At 32.3% G+C, this 18,614-nt stretch overlaps 1 protein-coding gene across 1 annotated transcript in view; it reads right to left on the reverse strand.

Annotated features, from left to right (window-relative positions):
• Nucleotides 1-1,635: 1,635 nt before the first annotated feature.
• LOC126883847 (uncharacterized) overlaps nt 1,636-18,614 on the reverse strand; it is a 37,272-nt gene continuing 20,293 nt past the window's right edge. Inside the window, exon 2 of the mRNA XM_050649523.1 lies at nt 1,636-1,710. Within this exon, the coding sequence (XP_050505480.1) occupies nt 1,636-1,710 (75 nt within the window). The remainder of the gene's footprint in view (nt 1,711-18,614) is intronic.

Consider the following 18,614-nt stretch of genomic DNA (forward strand, 5'->3'; position numbering starts at 1 on the left):
GTCTCGTCGAGTCCCCCATTGTTAACGAAATCCAGCTATTATATAATCAAAAGTGACTCCTAAATTCATTAATAATATAAAAGAAAGACTTTGTTCACTAATTCCGTGGTCGATGATATCACATCGTGTGATTGTACGGGCAATGTAATTTGTCTTGTCGAGTGTCGACTGCTTGGGAATGTACGTGTACGTTCAGTTTCGGTTCATTCAAATTTTCATACATGAACGTTTCTGCTGTTTTAAATTTTGTAAAATACCTCATGGAATTTAAATATTCTATAATATAAGAATTATACAGTGTGGGCCAAAGAAAACAGTCCACCTCGATATTTGGCAGTATTTATTGTATTTTAAGGAAATGACGAAACAGATCGATTTTTGATCTAAGGGGGCCACATCATAAGGGGGACAATCCATTCCACTTTCCCCGCTTATTTTTAAATAGAGAATAGGGGCCGTGTGCTAGCTCATTTGAAAGGTTATTCAATTCTCTATTTAGTAATATAAACATTAACGTAATTATTTATACAGGCTGTGCAAAAAAATATTTTAATTAAATTAATTGACACAAAAAGAAGAATGTATGTAATTTATTTAATTCAAATTACATTCTACTACTGTCACAAAACAGAAAAAAATGATTTTCGATAAATAAACATTGCTTTTCGCTTAATTTCAATGTTCAAGCTGCCACCCATCTGCCTCTTGGTAGGTTGAATATTGAATTTAAGCAACAAACAATGTTTATTTATCAAATAAACATTTTTTTCTATTTTCTGTCAGCACTAGAATGTATTCTGAGTTAAATAAATTACATACGTTCTTCTTTTTGTGTCAATTAATTTAACTCAAAATAATTTTTCTTGGACACCCTGTACAAATAATAATATCAATGTTAATATTACTAAATAGAGAATTGAATAACCTTTCAAATGAGCTAGCACACGACCCCTATTCCCCATTTAAAAATAAGGGTGGGGAAGTGGAAGGGAGGGTTTGACAAATGACAAATGTATGTACCTACCGTAAAAATTAGTCCCCCTTAGATCAAAAATCGACCTATTTCTTCATTTCCTTAAAATCTAATAAATATTGCCAAATATCGAGGTGGACTGTTTTCTTTGGCCCACACTGTATAGTAATCGCATAGAAAGAAACACATATAAATATGTAAAGAATTAAGAGAGATGAAAGACAAAGGTTTATTTTTTTTTGTTTTTTTTTAAATTATTTATTCGAACGCTATAATACACAAGTACCTCTAACTTAAATATGCCCAAAGTTATTCTGATCCTGAAACTGAAGTTTTATATGAATACACAAAAGCTATCAAACGCTATCACGGGCCGACTGAAGCCAGTTAGGATGGATCACTTCCATGGTATGGAGCTAATCTCTCGATATGAACTACCTTGGGTTTTCTTTTAGTCTAAAACTGGATTATGTAGGTTAGCCCTGGATTACTGGCCCTCCCAGTATTATCGTTGAAGTTTCGGTTAAAGTCACCTCTTTCGAAAGATTTCCCGGAAGAATGCATGTCAAGTCTGGCCTTCGCTGTATCAGTTTGAATCTTCAAACTTTTACGAGCAAATTCGTAGACTTTTTCCAATTTTTCTTTTAAATTTTCGATGTATATCACTGATGGACTAACTTATTAGCAGATGAATTGTTACATGTCGCGCAAGGTTGAGCACCTCTTGGTACCCACGTCTAAAATAAGCACGGTACTCAAAGAAAAATAGATAGAACTTATGGAACCTATACATACAGCCAATAGAAGAATGGAGGGCGATTCATTAAGCCCTATGCTATTCAATCTAATCATGAGGATACAGGAGCACAAAGGATACGTGAAGTCAGAAAGAGCGTTATTAAAGGAAGAGGATACAGAATGGATAACAACAAAAATAAAATTCTCTGTACGCAGACGATGTAATATTGATAGCATAAAATGAAGATAGTGTTCAAGGACTAGTTCACAGATTGAATACAAGAGCAAAACAATTTAACATGGCGATTTGAACTCAGAAAACAAAAACAATAGTAATCAGTCAAGAACCAATAAAGTGTAGAATGGAAGTCGATTGATTTAGTGTTAAACAAGTAATGGAACTAGTAAGTAAGAGATCAAGTACAAAGAGCAAATAAATTAATGACACTATGTAAACGGCGTAGCTAAGGCATTGACTGTGAGAAGAAATACTTACTTATTTTCCGTGTCCGGAACACCAACAACTTTAAATTCTATGTTTCCAATGGTTGGCCACATAGATGGCCCTGTCATTTGCTAAAATTAGTTCTTTTTCTGTGCAGGTCTCGCTCATCTCTGTGCATGATAGTAGATGTCGACTGGTCTGGACCGCCCTACAGTCGCAGGTACCGTCCTCCTGGTATCCCCATTTTTTTCAGGTTACTAGCACAACGTGAAACGCCGGTTCTTAGTCTGTTTAGCGCTTTCCAAGTCAGATACGGTAAATTGTATCCAGCAGCCATTTCCTCTGAGGGATGAAAATGTGTTGCGGTAGCTGACGCTTGCCATAGGTGTATTCGGCGTATCTTTGGCGCTTCGGGGATGGATCTTGATGTTTTCAGAAAGCTTTTCCGAGATCTAAGTCTTCTTGGCTGAGTTTGGTGGTCATATAAGGGGTGTGTTCGGTCCGTCTCCTGATTTTTTCGTTCTACCTCTGACGTGATATACTTCCTGATAAGTGGTGGAGCAATCCCAGCTATGGGGTATACCTCTTCGATAGGTATCGGTTTCAGGCAACCCGATATTATACGAACCGTTTCATTTAGAGCCACGTTAACGTTCTTTGCGTGAGCAGAGTTTGCCCATACCGGTGCTCCAAACTCCGCGGCCGAAAAATAGAGAAGACATAAAAAATTTATAACGTCAGTAAGTTTAAGACCAACAATGACGTTTTCATCAGAAACAAAACCCAACACTAGGGATGGCGGTTGTTGACAAAATACCGGTTTTCGGTTATTCCGGTTTTTTTACCTATGGTTTAACCTGCCGGTTATCACCGGTCAAAAAACCGGTTGTTCCAAAAACCGGTGTTCGGAATTTTTGGTCATGGCCAATACCCGATAGGTTACATTTACATTGCGCTTTAGGTTGCGATACTCCATTCGAATGGGTATCAGTCCATATCAGTATAACAATTAGTCATCAGTGTTGTGAAATCGGTTTCAGTCAGCTTAAAATTTCTCATTTACGCGCGGGACGAAAAATTTTCCCATTTTTTCTCTGAATTCAGTATTTTTTCCACTTATCCGGTTTTCACCGGTTATTACTTTAAAAATAAAAAACCGGTTATAACCGGGACAAAAAAACAGGGCAGTGTCTATCTCGGCCCAAGAAATAGGTAGGTTTTTTAAAAATGTCCCAAGTCGGTGCAAAGATTAAAACTGCCCGATATAAAATATACCAGCTCGGCTAATGGCATATTAATTGTTACTATCAAATAATTTTACATCTCAATGGAAAAATAATTATTTATGAAACAGTTCGTGAAGTATGTTTTTGCGAACGCACGCGATATTTAGAGCACGAGCGACAACGGAGCGAGCATACATCGCGTATGTTCGCAAAAAGTACTTCACACACAGTTTCATAGAATACTTTATCTACTCTTCGATAAGCAAATAAAAAAACTGTAACTCTTCGTCACTGGAATTGATTTCTATTCTACAATTTTTAGAACTTTGACATTTAAAAATCCTAGCTACTTTCAAACCATAAAACTGTCAAAAATGTTGTTGTAAGTCATTGCTCATATTGTCATCACCATGACAACGCGAAAGTTAAGGATATTTGATTATATGAAAGTGTGCCAAAAAACCCATTGAAAGTGTGCGAAAAAGTAAATCCCATTTAAATTACATTGTTACTTCACGCACACTGTAAACTATTCACGCACTGCTATCTATAATGACAGTTTTCACAAACAAAAAACTGATACATAATATGACATAGAGTAGATAAAATACATTTATAGAATAACTTTATTAAATAGATATAATTATCTATATGTATAATTATCCATAGCCCCAAAAGAAATAAAAACTAATTGTCGTAATGTGTTTTGTAATTGTAATATTTTTTCCAAAAGTTTTGCTGAAAGCTTTGAAATTATCCCTTACACATCTCCACTTTGTTTCACCTGAAGCTAATTTTCGTTTTTGTTCTTTAAATTTATAACGTTCACACATCAATAATAATTTTCCTCTTTGGAGGATGTCATTATACTCTATTTTGTCTGAATACTGAAGGAGTAGTTAATTGAAAGGTAAATTGATTCCACTACGAGGTGTCTAGCGAGTAACATCGTTCTATATTTTGTCGTGCTTTGTAGAACATAGTGCAAAAACAGTGAAATTGGTGTCCCTTCAACTAGAAATAATTGTTTTTGACAGTGTCGTAGCAGATAGGTACCTAAACAGTCAATATGTCTCAAACATCTAACCAAGCTTTATCCTATGTATCAGTAGCGAAATCGATTCCAGGGCCAACATTTCCAACCAAGAGAAACTGTTTCTTAAATTCGCAAAGAACCCAAAATTTCTGTAAAATATTGAAGAAAGAGGTATTGAGGGTAGATTTTCCATAATCTATAATTCCAAGATAAAAATATTATTATACCTACTAATGGGACTAAGCCCAACCTGTTAAACTTCGAGCCGACCTGGGACGTTTTTAAAATGTACCTGGGATTTAATAAAGGACTAAAGGATTGTAGTGAGAGATGGGAAGGGCGGAGGTAAATTCCTCACCAACCAGTAGAACCATATAATCCGACAGGTATTTTCCTCACCAAGTTTAAGGGTTCGTATTAATCCGGTAGGTATTTTCCTCACCAACTCACTCAGGTAATAAAATAAAAAATATAGATGTAATTTAAGAATGGTTATTATGAAAGCATCCGAAATCCGAATAAAAGACATTCATTTCCTTACGTTGTAATAATAGTTTATAATATAGATAATGTGCAAAACGTATAACTTATTATTTATTATTTACTATAATAAGAAACACACTTTACAAAATCCATTACAGTCATTTGATTAGACTGATAACTTATTATAGTTATTAAGGTACCAAGGGAATTATAAGGATAATAACGCTTGAGGTATATACGTTGACCGAAAGTGTTTGTATTTTATTATTATAATACCCGTGATGCCTTCAACGTTTAATGTCAGACTAAATTATTCTTTATATGCAAACAACTTGAATTAATTTTGAATTAATTAGTTTTCGAATAAGTACATTTACCAGAAATAGTCGTAACGTAATTGTGGTAACCATAGTTTTACTTAGAGTTTTATTTGTCAACTTGACAGTATTTAACTTGTTATTTAATTTAATAGGCCCTAGGGCGTTATTTTTCTATAACACCCCCTTGGGCGTTATATCGTACTTAATAGACTTCGAAATAATGTCATTACTTGTCAAATAATAGACCAGTCGTACGTAAATTTTCTACATTTTTCTCAGCTTACTTGCAGACTGCAGTAATAAAAAAAATTTATTTTATAGTTTACATGACATTAAATCAAACACAAAACAATCTGATACGTCTTCCGGTTTTATATTATAATGTAAGGCCAAAAGTATGTTTGAGCCTACTTCAGAATCATTTGTATATTCTGATGTTAAATCAAGAGACTGAATTTTCTATACCAAGTTTGGTGTACTTAGGTGAAATCTTCAATCATGTATTTCAGTGTTTGGACACATTTGAATGTTTGCATTATGTATAAATATAGCCTTTTCAAAATCTACACAAACTTTACTAGGATTAAACTCAATTTCGAGAGCTTTAAAAATTTCTGATTTTAACAAATAGAAAAGATTGTTTTAAGTTTCTGTTTTTTTTTTGTTTGACAGTAAACAGTATAATAAAGAAATATAATGCCCATTAATTGGCCCATGAATAGTGAATAATTGCAAATAATATCTGGTACGGTAATTGTGCCATACATATAATATACGAGAGGGACAAACTTATGGAATAAATTAATTTTCTCTAAAACGGACGATTTTGGAGAAAAACCCCGAAACAGGTCGATTTTTATTTTTAAATTACAATTTTTTGGCCTATATTTTCATAGTAGTAACGTCATCTAACTGTGCGTGATCACGTAATCAATGATTTTTTTAAATGGGAATAGGGGTCGTGTGGTAGCTTATTTGAAAGGGTGTTATATTCTCTATTCAGTAATATAAACATTAACGTAATTATTGATTGATTGATTGATGACGTCACTAATATGAAATATAGATATGCCAAAAAATTGTGATTTAAAAATAAAAATCGACGTGGTTCGGGGTTTTTGTCCAAAATCGTCCATTTTAGAGAAAATGAATATATTCCATAATTTTGCCCCTCTCTGTATAAAATTCAATGTTGCTAAAAATCTTATATTTGTTTCATATTCACAACTAAATACAGTTATCTTACTTTTGACACAGTTTATAAAGAGAAATTTTTCCTCCTTGGTTGTTTTTTGAGCACAGCTCTTCACAAATTCTTGAACCTCATCAATATTGGAAGGAAGTCGACCAGGCATTATTTTCGTCGATAATTATATATATTTTTTCTTATGTAACAGACATCAATCGTAGTAATTGTTTCAGGCAAATTAGCTGCAAGCTCTTGGCGAATGATTTTTGGCGGTTTTTCAGTATATTCTCTTCGGCTTTACGTTTACAAGAGTTAGAAACAATTTTTCGATCTATCTTCTGCAGATCTGGTTCATGATTATGTTGTAGGCTACTTCTAGTTATTGTAAAATTTGTCCCATTAGTATTCAATTTCGCACTAAAAGTTATTTTATTGCCTCCAGAACACTTCTTCACTTTCTAAAACTTTCACCTTATAAAAAATAAAATTTTCAAATACCGCGATTACTTTCTATTAAACATGCCATTTTTGTCAAAATTCCAATTATGACTAAAAATAAAATACTATTAAATTAATTAATAAATTATTATAGGTACCTACTGTAATTTTATAGTAGATCAATAATTTACTTGAATGCCTTTTAGTAAAATCTACCTGAAACAACCATTTCAGTTTTGGTGAGGAAAATACCTGTCGGATTATGACATACCCTTCCAAACTCAGGTATAAGATTATTTTGGTGAGGAAATTACACTCGCCGGATGGGAATACCCCAAAAAAACAACAGGAAAAACCGATTGTTGCTGAGGAAAAAAACCGGTTTTAGGTTATAACGGGTAGGTTTTTCCCATCCCTACCCAACACGGCCAAAACACAGAGAGTGGTGGAAACTAGAATTACCTACAGGAAACACGCTGAGAGACCGCATAAAAAGTGACAAAATTAAAACAAAATTTAATTTACAGAATATAAGCGAGTGGACGCTAAATAGAAAAAAGAATGGAACATTCACATCAGCTGAATGGTGAATAAAACAGAATACCAAGGGACAAATCGACCAAGTGGTAGAAGAATTATCAGCCGACCGTGCACGAGGTGGAGTAACAATTTTTCATAGTGGTAAACAAGCCGTTTAAAATGAACAAGAAAAATTGTTGATATAGAGGAAGAAGAAGAAGAAGCACAGTGATATTTCTTAAAACCCTATTTTCACTTATTTTGGATAATACTACAAATCCTTGTAGAATTGACTATTATTCATTTCAGCTATGTACAATTTGAGCCGATCTATCCGTACTAATGTTGACATCGGCATTTGTATGTTTGCCAAAGAAAGTGAATGCCAAAGAATGCAGTGACTACCGAACCATAAGCTTAATGTCACATACCTTGAAAATTCTATTGGAAATCATCCACGCCAGAATACACTCTAAACTGGAGCTGGATATTAGTGACACTCAATATGGGTTCCGCAATGGTACGGGTACCAGAGAGGCATTATTCTCCTTCAACGTGCTGACACAGAGATGTTTGGTTGTTAACCGACCTCTTTGCGTCTGTTTTATAGACTACAATAAAGCGTTTGATAAAGTAAAACATGATCGACTCATGGAAATTCTATAAAATAAAAACCTAGATGAAAGAGAAACATCTGAAGAGATGGCAATAAAGAGAGGAGTCAGGCAAGACTGCATACTATCACCTCTATTAATTAACGCTTATTCTGAAGAGGTAATGCGAGAAACTCTGGAAGATGAAACAGTCTGCATAAGAATAAATGAAGTCTTAGTTAACAACATCAGATATACAGATGATACAGTAATAATTTCCGATAGTTTACAAGACCTGCAAAGACTCATGAGTAAAATAGTAAGGTGCAGTAGGGAGTACGGACTCTCTCTCTCAATATCAAAAAGACGAAGTTTATGAAAATTAGTAAAGACAACCATAATACTAACGAGGACCTGATAGTAGAGGGCCAGCAGATCGAAAAAGTAAAAAAGTACACTTAGCTAGGAACACTTATAACAGAAAATAATGACTACACCGCAGAAATCAGTCAGAATCGAAAAAGCACGTTCTAATTTTGTAAAAATGAAAAAGGTCCTATATGTAGCAAAGATTTAACATTAAGTCTTAAAGTACGCCTAACAAAATGTTACGTATACAGTGTACTTACTATGGAGTGGAATCATGGACGTTAAATGTAGAGACAATGAGACGACTTAACGCCTTTGAAATGTGGACCTATAGAAGAATTATGAGGGTTTCCTGGGTAGATAGAGTTACGAACAACGAAGTACTAAGAAGAATAGGTAAAGAGAAGGAAGTTGAACTTACAATTAAAGAAAGAAAGCTACAGTATCTCGGACATGTGATGCGGGGCGAGAAGTATAGCATCCTACGACTAATAATGCAAGAAAAAATAGATGGCAGAAGAAGCATCGGAAGAAGACGAATTTCATGGCTGAAGAACCTGAGAGAATGGTTTGGATGCAGCTCAAAACAACTATTTAGAGCTACTGCCTCAAAAATTAAAATAGTTATGATGATTGTTAACCTCCGTAGCGGAGATGGCACCTGAAGAAGAAGAATCCGTACTAAATCCAAAACGGTCACAAATCTGTTTCTCTTATTCTACCTATCTGTCTATGATCGTAAATCTGTGACTAAAAAGTCTTATGTAACTGTAAAACAAACTAAATCTTACAAATCTCTTCTAACAGCGACCATTTTTTATATGCACGGAATTCTAATCCACGTTTCGAAGCAATTCTCTTAAAATTATGTAAATATCTGGGCAATAACTGTCAAAAAATGGAATTTTAATTGTTAGGAGAGGTGATATGTTAGATTTCGCTAAATCGTCTACGTCTATAATATTTCCTGTTCTTTATAGAACTTTTATGCTAAACTGTATAAATCTATGAGAAAAATCAGAAATTGAATCGTTTTAAGCAATGCATGAGTTTTCAGTGGTGTAGGGCAGGGGTCACCAATTATATTTCCTGAGGGTCCGTTTCGAAAACATACGACACTTCCGGGGTCCGGAGTTAACACTACCTGTCTGGTTGTTCCAATTCGGTAAACAAATCAGAAGGGTGCAGTGCGACATTTTTAGGCAGAAATTGTTTTTAACAGTTTTTAATAAATCCAAAACATTACCTTTTTGCTCCAGAAAATATAATTTTTAGGGGAGTGCATTTAGATTTTCACTTCGGAAAAAATCAAACAAGATAAAACTTTTTGTAATTTCATTAAGAAATGTTTAATAAACAATATATCAAAAAGTTCTACTCGAGAAGTGGGTGCTTCATTTTTTATTAAACAAATGAACAGCGAAGTTAGATGTTTTTTTAAATAACTCCGAAAATATAATCTTTAGAAAAAAACTGACTTGACCATTGAAAAATTCAGAAAATTTTCATTCAGGAAATTCACAAAAAAAACCTTATATAAAGATTTTTCTAAAATTAAATCTCTAGCTTCTGTAATTTTTTATTTATAACGCTAAAGTCACCCTTCTCACACACATTGGCGCACTGTAAACTAGCGTTGGAAGAAGTGCACGGTTGAGTTTTTTTAACGTAATTCTTTAACTAATGGATCAAAAGAAATTTTACAAATTGGACATGAAAGAAGATGAAATAAGCTATCTTATGGTTGCAATAAAAAGAAATAAAATATATGGACATAAGTACGGTGTGGGCAGAAAATGAGCCTTACATGAATTTTGTTTAAAAATGATTTAAAAATGTGTAACTAATACAATTTTACTTATAAAACTCTCAAATTTGCATAACTTACCTCTAAATCATCTGACTAAACGATGTTTCATTCAAAAAAAATCTAAAAAATTTAATTCAAATAATACGATGTCTCAAAAAATGTAATTTTTGAAAACTTCGTAGTTTTACAGAATTCCCACCAATTTAAGACGGTATTACTCAAGTTTGAATAAATCTAATACAATTTTTTTGATATTTTTTTAAAGCTTAGGATGTAATCTTAAAAAAAACTGAATTATTTTAGTTTAAAAATGAAATAAACAATTTCTTTTTGAGAAAACTAAGAAAGATAACAAAAATGTAATACAAAAACCGAAAATTACCAGCTGAAAAAATGTATATACAGAGTGATCAAAACTTTTTTCTGTAAAACTTACCTAAAATACATTTAATAATAAGCTTCAACAATAATAAATGTTCAACAAAAAATTTTTTTTTAGCTCTTATACAGTATGTCTGCGTAACTTGGAACTTATTGATAACTTTTTTAATATCAGTTTTACGAAAAAAAGTTATTCTTTATACAATACTCTGCATCGTATATAACATAAGATGCAACCATCAAATATCAATTTTTGTTAATTTTGTACGAGGTTTGTCAAAAAATATGAATTTCACTCAAGAGTAAAGTACCTTTATATTTCACAATATCGAAAATTTTTATAAAGAAAAGTTGTTTGGAATTAAAAACTATGTTCCAATATGTAATTATATCCTTCTAATCGAAAATTTGTTTTTTTTAATATTGTTTCAAATTAATTATACCCAACATCATTAAATTTTCACTTATTATTTATGATAATTGTTTTATTATTAATTTTATGAAGAAAGTCATTCGTCATAAATAGCTGTGCATGGTCTAACACTTAATGTGCAAATATAAAATATTATATTTTATCAATATTATTCTCATTGTTTCGGACAAGACTGTTTGAATTGTCCCGTTTTAAATGAACAAGAAATTGAAGAAAGCGAAGATGTCAGCGTAGTTGGAGGTGATATTGAAGAGATAGATTTTGAATAATTTGTTCTTTCTTTCTAATACATTTTAATTTTTAATATTATTGTGAAAATTATTTGTTTATCTTTTTTTTAAGAATGAAATTCCATATTTGTTTGATTGGATTCTACTTGTTTTTCATTTAAATATCCGCCATTTTGGATCCGCCATTTTGAAATTTAAATTTTTAGTCTTTAATTCAGATTCAACAACCTATTAAAAATAAGGACAATAAATGTTTTAGAAAAATATTCCTTTTTATGTTCTTTTTAGAAAATCCGCATTTTGGATCCGCCATTTTATAGTTTATAATGTTAACATTTCAGTTAGGTTTATCAAAGCTCTCAAAAATAAATATATGTAGAAATAAATACATTTTGTAAAGAAATTATGATTTTACAACTATTTTTTAAGTAATCCGCCATTTTGGTTCTGCCATTTTATAATTTAAATTATCAAAATTTGATTCAGGTTCAGCAACCTCTCAAAAATATCCACATATATGTAAACAAACACGTTTTATAAAAATAAATCGGATTTTACAACTACTTTTTAAGGATTTTTAGGAAAAAAATCCGCCATTTTGAATCTGCCATTTTGAATCTGCCATTTTGAATTTGCAAATTGTAATGTCAGATTCGGGTTTAGCATAATAAAAACTAAAATAAAAACATTTTTTATCAAAATACAATGTTGAATTCACCCATATTCTTAACATTATTTATACAAAACAATTGTTTTTGTTTAAACAATTAATAAACAATTAGCGGCGAAATTTGTGAGTAGAACTTTTACCTTTAAGATATTTTTAAACTAACAAAAAAAGTTTTAGAAAAATATAACCTTGTTTGATTTTTTCCGAAACATTGTATCTTTTCGTTCTAATTGCATCCCCTATTTAGCATTTTTGGGTCATCTTAAACCAAAAAGATTTTCTGTCATTTTTCTCAAAACTTGATAGATTTCAAGTTTTAAGCGATTTATAAACTGAAAAATGCAAAAATTATCATTTTTGAAGCTTGAAAATTCATGTGTACATTATTATTTTTGCGGTTGTTAAGCGCCTAAATTGAAGTTTAAACATTCAATTTCAAGATTCTGATGAGTTATCGGGGTTTATTTCAATTTCGACCATTTATTTTTATTGGCGTATTTAATGAGCACATTGGCAATAATTAATTGAATAAATAAATAAATCATTAAGAAAAAAATATGTTAATAATAAATTATACAATTTTAATAAATGTGGAGTATTTGTTGGGCATTTTTTGAATAAGTACGTATAATATGTATAATAAGTGCGACAGAGACGCACCATAAATTGCGATGTGCGGAGACTTAAAAGTCGAGTGGACTCGCATAATTAAAAATTAAAAACAACGGTATATATGGAAGTAAGCCACGATTACTCGTTAGAATCTTCAAATTGAATTTATAAACTTCAATTTAAGCACTTGGCAACCTGAAAACTAATAATTTACATATGAGTTTTCAAACCTCGAAAATGCGTAGGTATTTTCACATTTTTCAGATTTTAAATCGCTTATAACTCGAAAACCATCAACTTAAAAAAAAAATGAAAAGAGACCTTTTTTTAAATACAATTTTCGGGGCTAAAAGGTAATTTTGAATTTGTATAAAAAGATTGTTTTGCCCGGTATCCCGGGCCTCTTCTGATTTGTTTGAGAGGACATTTTTTAACAGGAATCCACAAGAAAACCGAATCAGAAAATTTGTCATTCTTTACAAAATTAAATTATCAGTGAGAAAAATTACATTTTTTATTATGTACAACCTGTCTGAAGTTTGGAGTGAGTTTGGTGCAACTGGTTCTCATTGGGGAGTTGAGATATTCATCTGTTAGCTGAGATCTGTCTTCTTCTTAACGTGCCCTATCAAGTCCCCTTGACGTTGGCGATTAACATGGCGAAACTGTCTCTGTCTCGAGCTATTCTAAATAGGTGTTCTGCTTTCTTTATTCCTGTCCACTCCCGGATATTCTTCAACCAAGAGGCCTGCTTTCTACCAATTCCTCTGCGTCCTTCGATTTTACCCATCATAATAAGTTGAAGAATATTATACCGGTCTCCCCTTACTACGTGCCCAAAATAGGCCATCTTTCTATATTTGATGTTATCAAGCAGCTCGCGGGTAGCATTTGCTCTCTTAAGGACTGCCACATTTGTCAGCATAGCCGTCCATGGTATTTTTAGAATACGTCTGTGCAGCCACATTTCAAAGGCCTCCAAACGGTTAATGGTGGATATTTTTAATGTCCATACTTCGACACCATACAAGAGGACTGACCAAATGTAGCATTTAATCATGCGCTTTCGAAGTTCAAGTTGCAAGGTATCATTACAGAAGAATGACCTCATTTTTAAAAATGTCGTGCGGGCTATCTCGATTCTACATTTTATCTCTTTATCTGGATCTAGTTGTTCAGTAATATGGCAACCAAGATATTTAAAACTGGGTACTCTTTGAATCATATGACCATCAACATATAACCGTGAATCTTGATGGGCCAAACGGCTAAATACCATGTACTTTGATTTTGAACAGTTTATATTTAGGCCAAACTCTCTTCCCACTCTGTCAATGGCATTTAAAAGGTGTTGTAATCCATTCATATCATCACTTAAAATAACTGTATCGTCTGCATATCTGATTGTATTTATCAGAATTCCATTAAGCTTCACACCCCATTCCAAATTATGCAGCGCTTCCTTAAATATTCTATCTGAATACAAATTGAACAACAGTCGGGACAGTATACAACCCTGTCTGACGCCTCTTTGTATTTTGCATATTTCTGTTGATTTTCCATTTATGCAAGCTGTCGCTGTTTGACGCCAGTATAATTTTTCTATGATTCGTACATCTTGACTATCAACTCCTTTATCCTTTAGTATTTTAATTAATTTGTGATGTTGTACTCGATCAAAGGCCTTCTCATAGTCAATAAATACAGCAAAGACGTCTTTCCTTTGATCTCGGCATTTCTGCAATAACACATTTAGTGCAAAGGGTGCGTCCCTAAGATCTGTACCGAGTTTTAATAAAGTTCATTCTTGATAAAGCGGCTTCGCACACATAAGTTGGGTTAAACGAAATATACAATTTCATGGCCAAACATTTTCAAAATTGCCAAACGCTATATTCTGAATTTAATGACGGTCCGTACAAAAGTAGCTCACGGTCCGGATGCGGACCGCGGTCCGCTAATTGGTGATCCCTGGTGTAGGATGTAGGGATAATCGTTGGGCTGAAAAGTTCGTAGGCTAACATAGAAACAAATACAATATACATGTAGTTACCTTCGAGGGCGATATAACGATTATAGTGATCTTACAACTTTTCAATACCATTTTTATAACACAATTTGTCTTTAGCCTCAAAATAAGCCTCAGTTTCGGCGATTACCTCTTCATTGGTACTAAATTTCTTTCCAGCGAGCATTGTTTTGAGGTCAGCGAACAGGTGGTAGTCGCTGGGAGCCATATCTGGTGAATACAGTGGCTACGGCAGCAATTCGAAGCCCGATTCATGAAATTTTGCCATCGTTTTCATTGATTTATGACACAGTGTGTTGTCTTGATGAAATTGCACTTTCTTCTTCTTCAAATGGGTCCGTTTTTCGCGATTTCGTTCTTCAAACCTCCAATAACGCAATGCAATAGTTGCTGTTAATGGTTTTGCCCTTTTCAAGAATGCGCATCCTAAATTACTGATGCCATATCCGTGTTAGCCGACTTTTGCGTCTTTCCACGCTTTGTAGGCGGTTCATCACTTTCAGTTCACTCGGCTGACTGTCGATTGGACTTTGGTGTGAAATACTGGAGACATTTTTGCGTGTTTATTATGACTGAACAGCTTCAAACTCTTCTCAGTATCATCAATTCGTTGTTGATTTTGATTGATTGCGAACTCTCGCGGCACCCACTTTGCACAGAGCTTTCACTTTCCCAAATCTTTATGTACTTACAATACAGGGTGAGTCATGAGGAACTGTACATACTCCTATGGGGAATAACAAATGACCATAAAAGAGTGTCGGCTCCCCTTGTTTAATAATATACAGGGCGAGTTTCGCATTTTGACAGAAATTTATATTCGTCATAATTTTTGAACGGTCAGATCGATGTGTCTCTTATTTTGGTCAATCGTTACACTATTACCACCTAATCAACTGATTTATTCAAACTAGAAAAAAATCAGGTCCGGCTTCAAAAAAATTAGTTCGTTTGGGTGTTAGAAAAAATTTCACCCTGTATACGCTTTTTGAAAACTCTAATATGAATGTTACAACTTAGACAAATAGGCAATTAAAATGGCTTATTTATTTTTCCCCACATGATAACTTAATTTTTTATAAAAAAAATCAAATTTGACTATGAATAATAATTAAAAGTTTGGTAAAGTGAACCATAGATTTAAAAAATTTACTTTTGTTACAAAAATTAATTTTTTTTGAACAAATATTTAATTTATGTTACCACCCAATCAACTGATTTATTCAAACTAGAAAAAAAATCAGGCCCGGATTTAAAAAATTATTTCGTTTTAGTCTTCGACATAAATTTTACCCTGTATACGCTTTTTGAAAACTCTAATATGCATTTTACAAATTAGATAAATAGGCAATTAAAATGGCATATTTATTTTTCCCCACAAGATTTTTAATTTTTTATTATAAATCAAATTTGTCAAAATCGGAATTTTAACCTAAAAATGAAAAAAAAAGATGAAATCACGGTTTAACTCGCTACAACGTTCCATTTTAAATTTTTTTACTGAAATTTTTACAGCACATATCTCTTACCATTGTGAAGACTATGACAATTGTTGTAGACTTTCAGTCTTCTTCTCGTAAAAGTTATGAATTTTTAAAAATAAAAGGTGCAGATCCGTGAATTGCAAAGTTAAATCGAAAAAATTAAGTGAAAAAATTTAAAATTTATCTATTTGATCACGTCTATGTTAAACTATAGAGTCCAAAGAGAAGTGTTATTAGTGCGGCAGATTCGTGCAAATATTATTAAGAATTGCACATTTAATGATACAAGCATATAATTTGGTCCACATATACTGCACATATAAAGGTTCAAATTTAGATATGAGGCCATCTCAGATTTTGCCTTTTACAAAAATGGCGGTAATTCAAAATGGACGACTATACATATGTGACTAATAGCACGATATCTTTTGAATCGAAAGTCCGATTTTAACCAAATTTGGTATATAGGTTCTTTTTGTGATTTACAAGATCGTTGTCGTGAACTGGAAGAATCGGTTTACTAGAAGTTGTGTTTTCCTGGTTTTTTATGTAAAACTATTTTATATTATGTAAATAATTTATTTCCAATTTTTTCACCCTGTATATAGTATTTTTTCAAAATTGTTATACCACCATTGAAAAGAGCGTAAGAATATGTTTTAGGAAATATTTTGAACTTTTTAGTTATGTGAATTACCATTTAATAAATGCATAACTTATCTGCACATGTACCTATGTGTGGCAGATACGTGCAAATATTATAAGAATTATTGTGAATTTAATAGTAGAAGCATATAATTTGGACCACATATACTACACATACAAAAGTTTAAATTTAGATATGAGACCATCTCAGATTTTGCCTTTTACAAAAATGGCGAGCATTCAAAATGGTGGCTATACATATGTGACTAATAGCACGATAACTTTTGAACGAAAAGTCCGATTTCAGCCAAATTTGGCATCCAGGTTCTTTTTTTTTATGGATAAGATTAAAGTCCTGAACCGGAAGAATCGGTTTACCAGAAGTTGTGTTTTTACTATTTCTTATGTAAAAATATGTTGTTTTTTTTCAATTTTTTCACCCTGTATATATTAATTTTTCAAAAAGGTAATACCGCCATTGAAAAGAGTGTAAAAATATTTTTAGGAAAGATTTTGAAATTTTTAATTATGTTAATTACCATTTAATAAATGCATAACGTATCTTCACATGTACCTATTACCTAAGTGCGGCAGATTCATTTTGAATGCCCGCCATTTTTGTAAAAAAAAAACAAAATCTGAGATGGCTTCATATCTAAATTTGAATCTTTGTGTGTGTAGTGTGTGTGGTCCAAATTATATGATTTTATCATTAAATGCACAATAACTCTTATATTATTTGCACGAATCGGCCGCACATGGGTGAATAGGTACATGTGAAAATACGTTATGCATTTATTAATTGGTAATAACATAACTAAAGAGTTCAAAATATTTCCTAAAAAATATTTTTACGCCCTTTTTAACGTCGGTATTAACTTTTTGGAAAAATTAATATATACAGGGTGAAAGAATTGGTAAAAAAACAACATGCTTTTAAATAAAAATCGGTAAAAAACAACTTCTGGTAAATCGATTCTTCCGGTTCAAGACCTTGGTCTTACACATCAAAAGAAGAACATATATACCAAATTTTGGTAAAATCGGAAATTTCGTTCAAAAGTTATCGTGCTATTAGTCACATATGTATAGTCGCCATTTTGAATGCCCGCCATTTTTGTAAAAGGTAGAATCTGAAATGGCCTTATATCTTAATTTGAACCTTGATGTACTTAGTACATGTGGTCCAAATTATACGCTTGTACCATTAAATGCACAATATTTCTTATAATATTTGCACGAATCAGCCACACATAGGTACATGTGAAGATACGTTATGCATTTATTAAATGGTAATTAACATAAGTAAAAAGATCAAAATATTTTCTACAAAATATTTTTACTCTCTTTTCAATTGCGGTATTACCTTTTTGAAAAATTAATATATACAGAGGGAAAAAATTGAAAAAAAAAAACATATTTTTACATAAACAACCAGTAAAAACACAACTTCTGGTAAACCGATTCTTCTGGTTCACCACATCCATCTTATAAATCAAAAAGAGAACATATATACCAAATTTGGTTGAAATCGGGCTTTTCGTTCAAAAGTTATGATACTATTAAACACATATGTATAGCCGCCATTTTGAATGCCCGCCATTTTTGTAAAAGGCAAAATCTGAAATGTCCTCATATCTAAATTTAAACCTTTATATGTGTAGTATATGTGGTCCAAATTATATGCTTGTATCATTAAATGTGCAATTGTTTCACATATCGGCCGCACTATATGGGGAGTTTTAGATCTAGAAGCGTTATAAAAAAAATGGTGAAACTTTTAATTTTAAGAAAAACGTTGTTTAATTTTTTTTTATTTTTATGGTAAAATTGCGATTTTGACAAATTTGATTTTTTAATAAAACATTATGTAATCGTGTAGGGAAAAAATAAATATGCCATTTTAATTGCCTATTTGTCTAATTTGTAAAATTCATATTAGAGTTTTCAAAAAGCGTATACAGGGTGAAATTTTTTCTAAGACCCAAACG

The sequence above is a fragment of the Diabrotica virgifera genome, chromosome 4 (assembly GCF_917563875.1).
Source record: "Diabrotica virgifera virgifera chromosome 4, PGI_DIABVI_V3a".
Lineage (NCBI taxonomy): Eukaryota > Metazoa > Arthropoda > Insecta > Coleoptera > Chrysomelidae > Diabrotica > Diabrotica virgifera.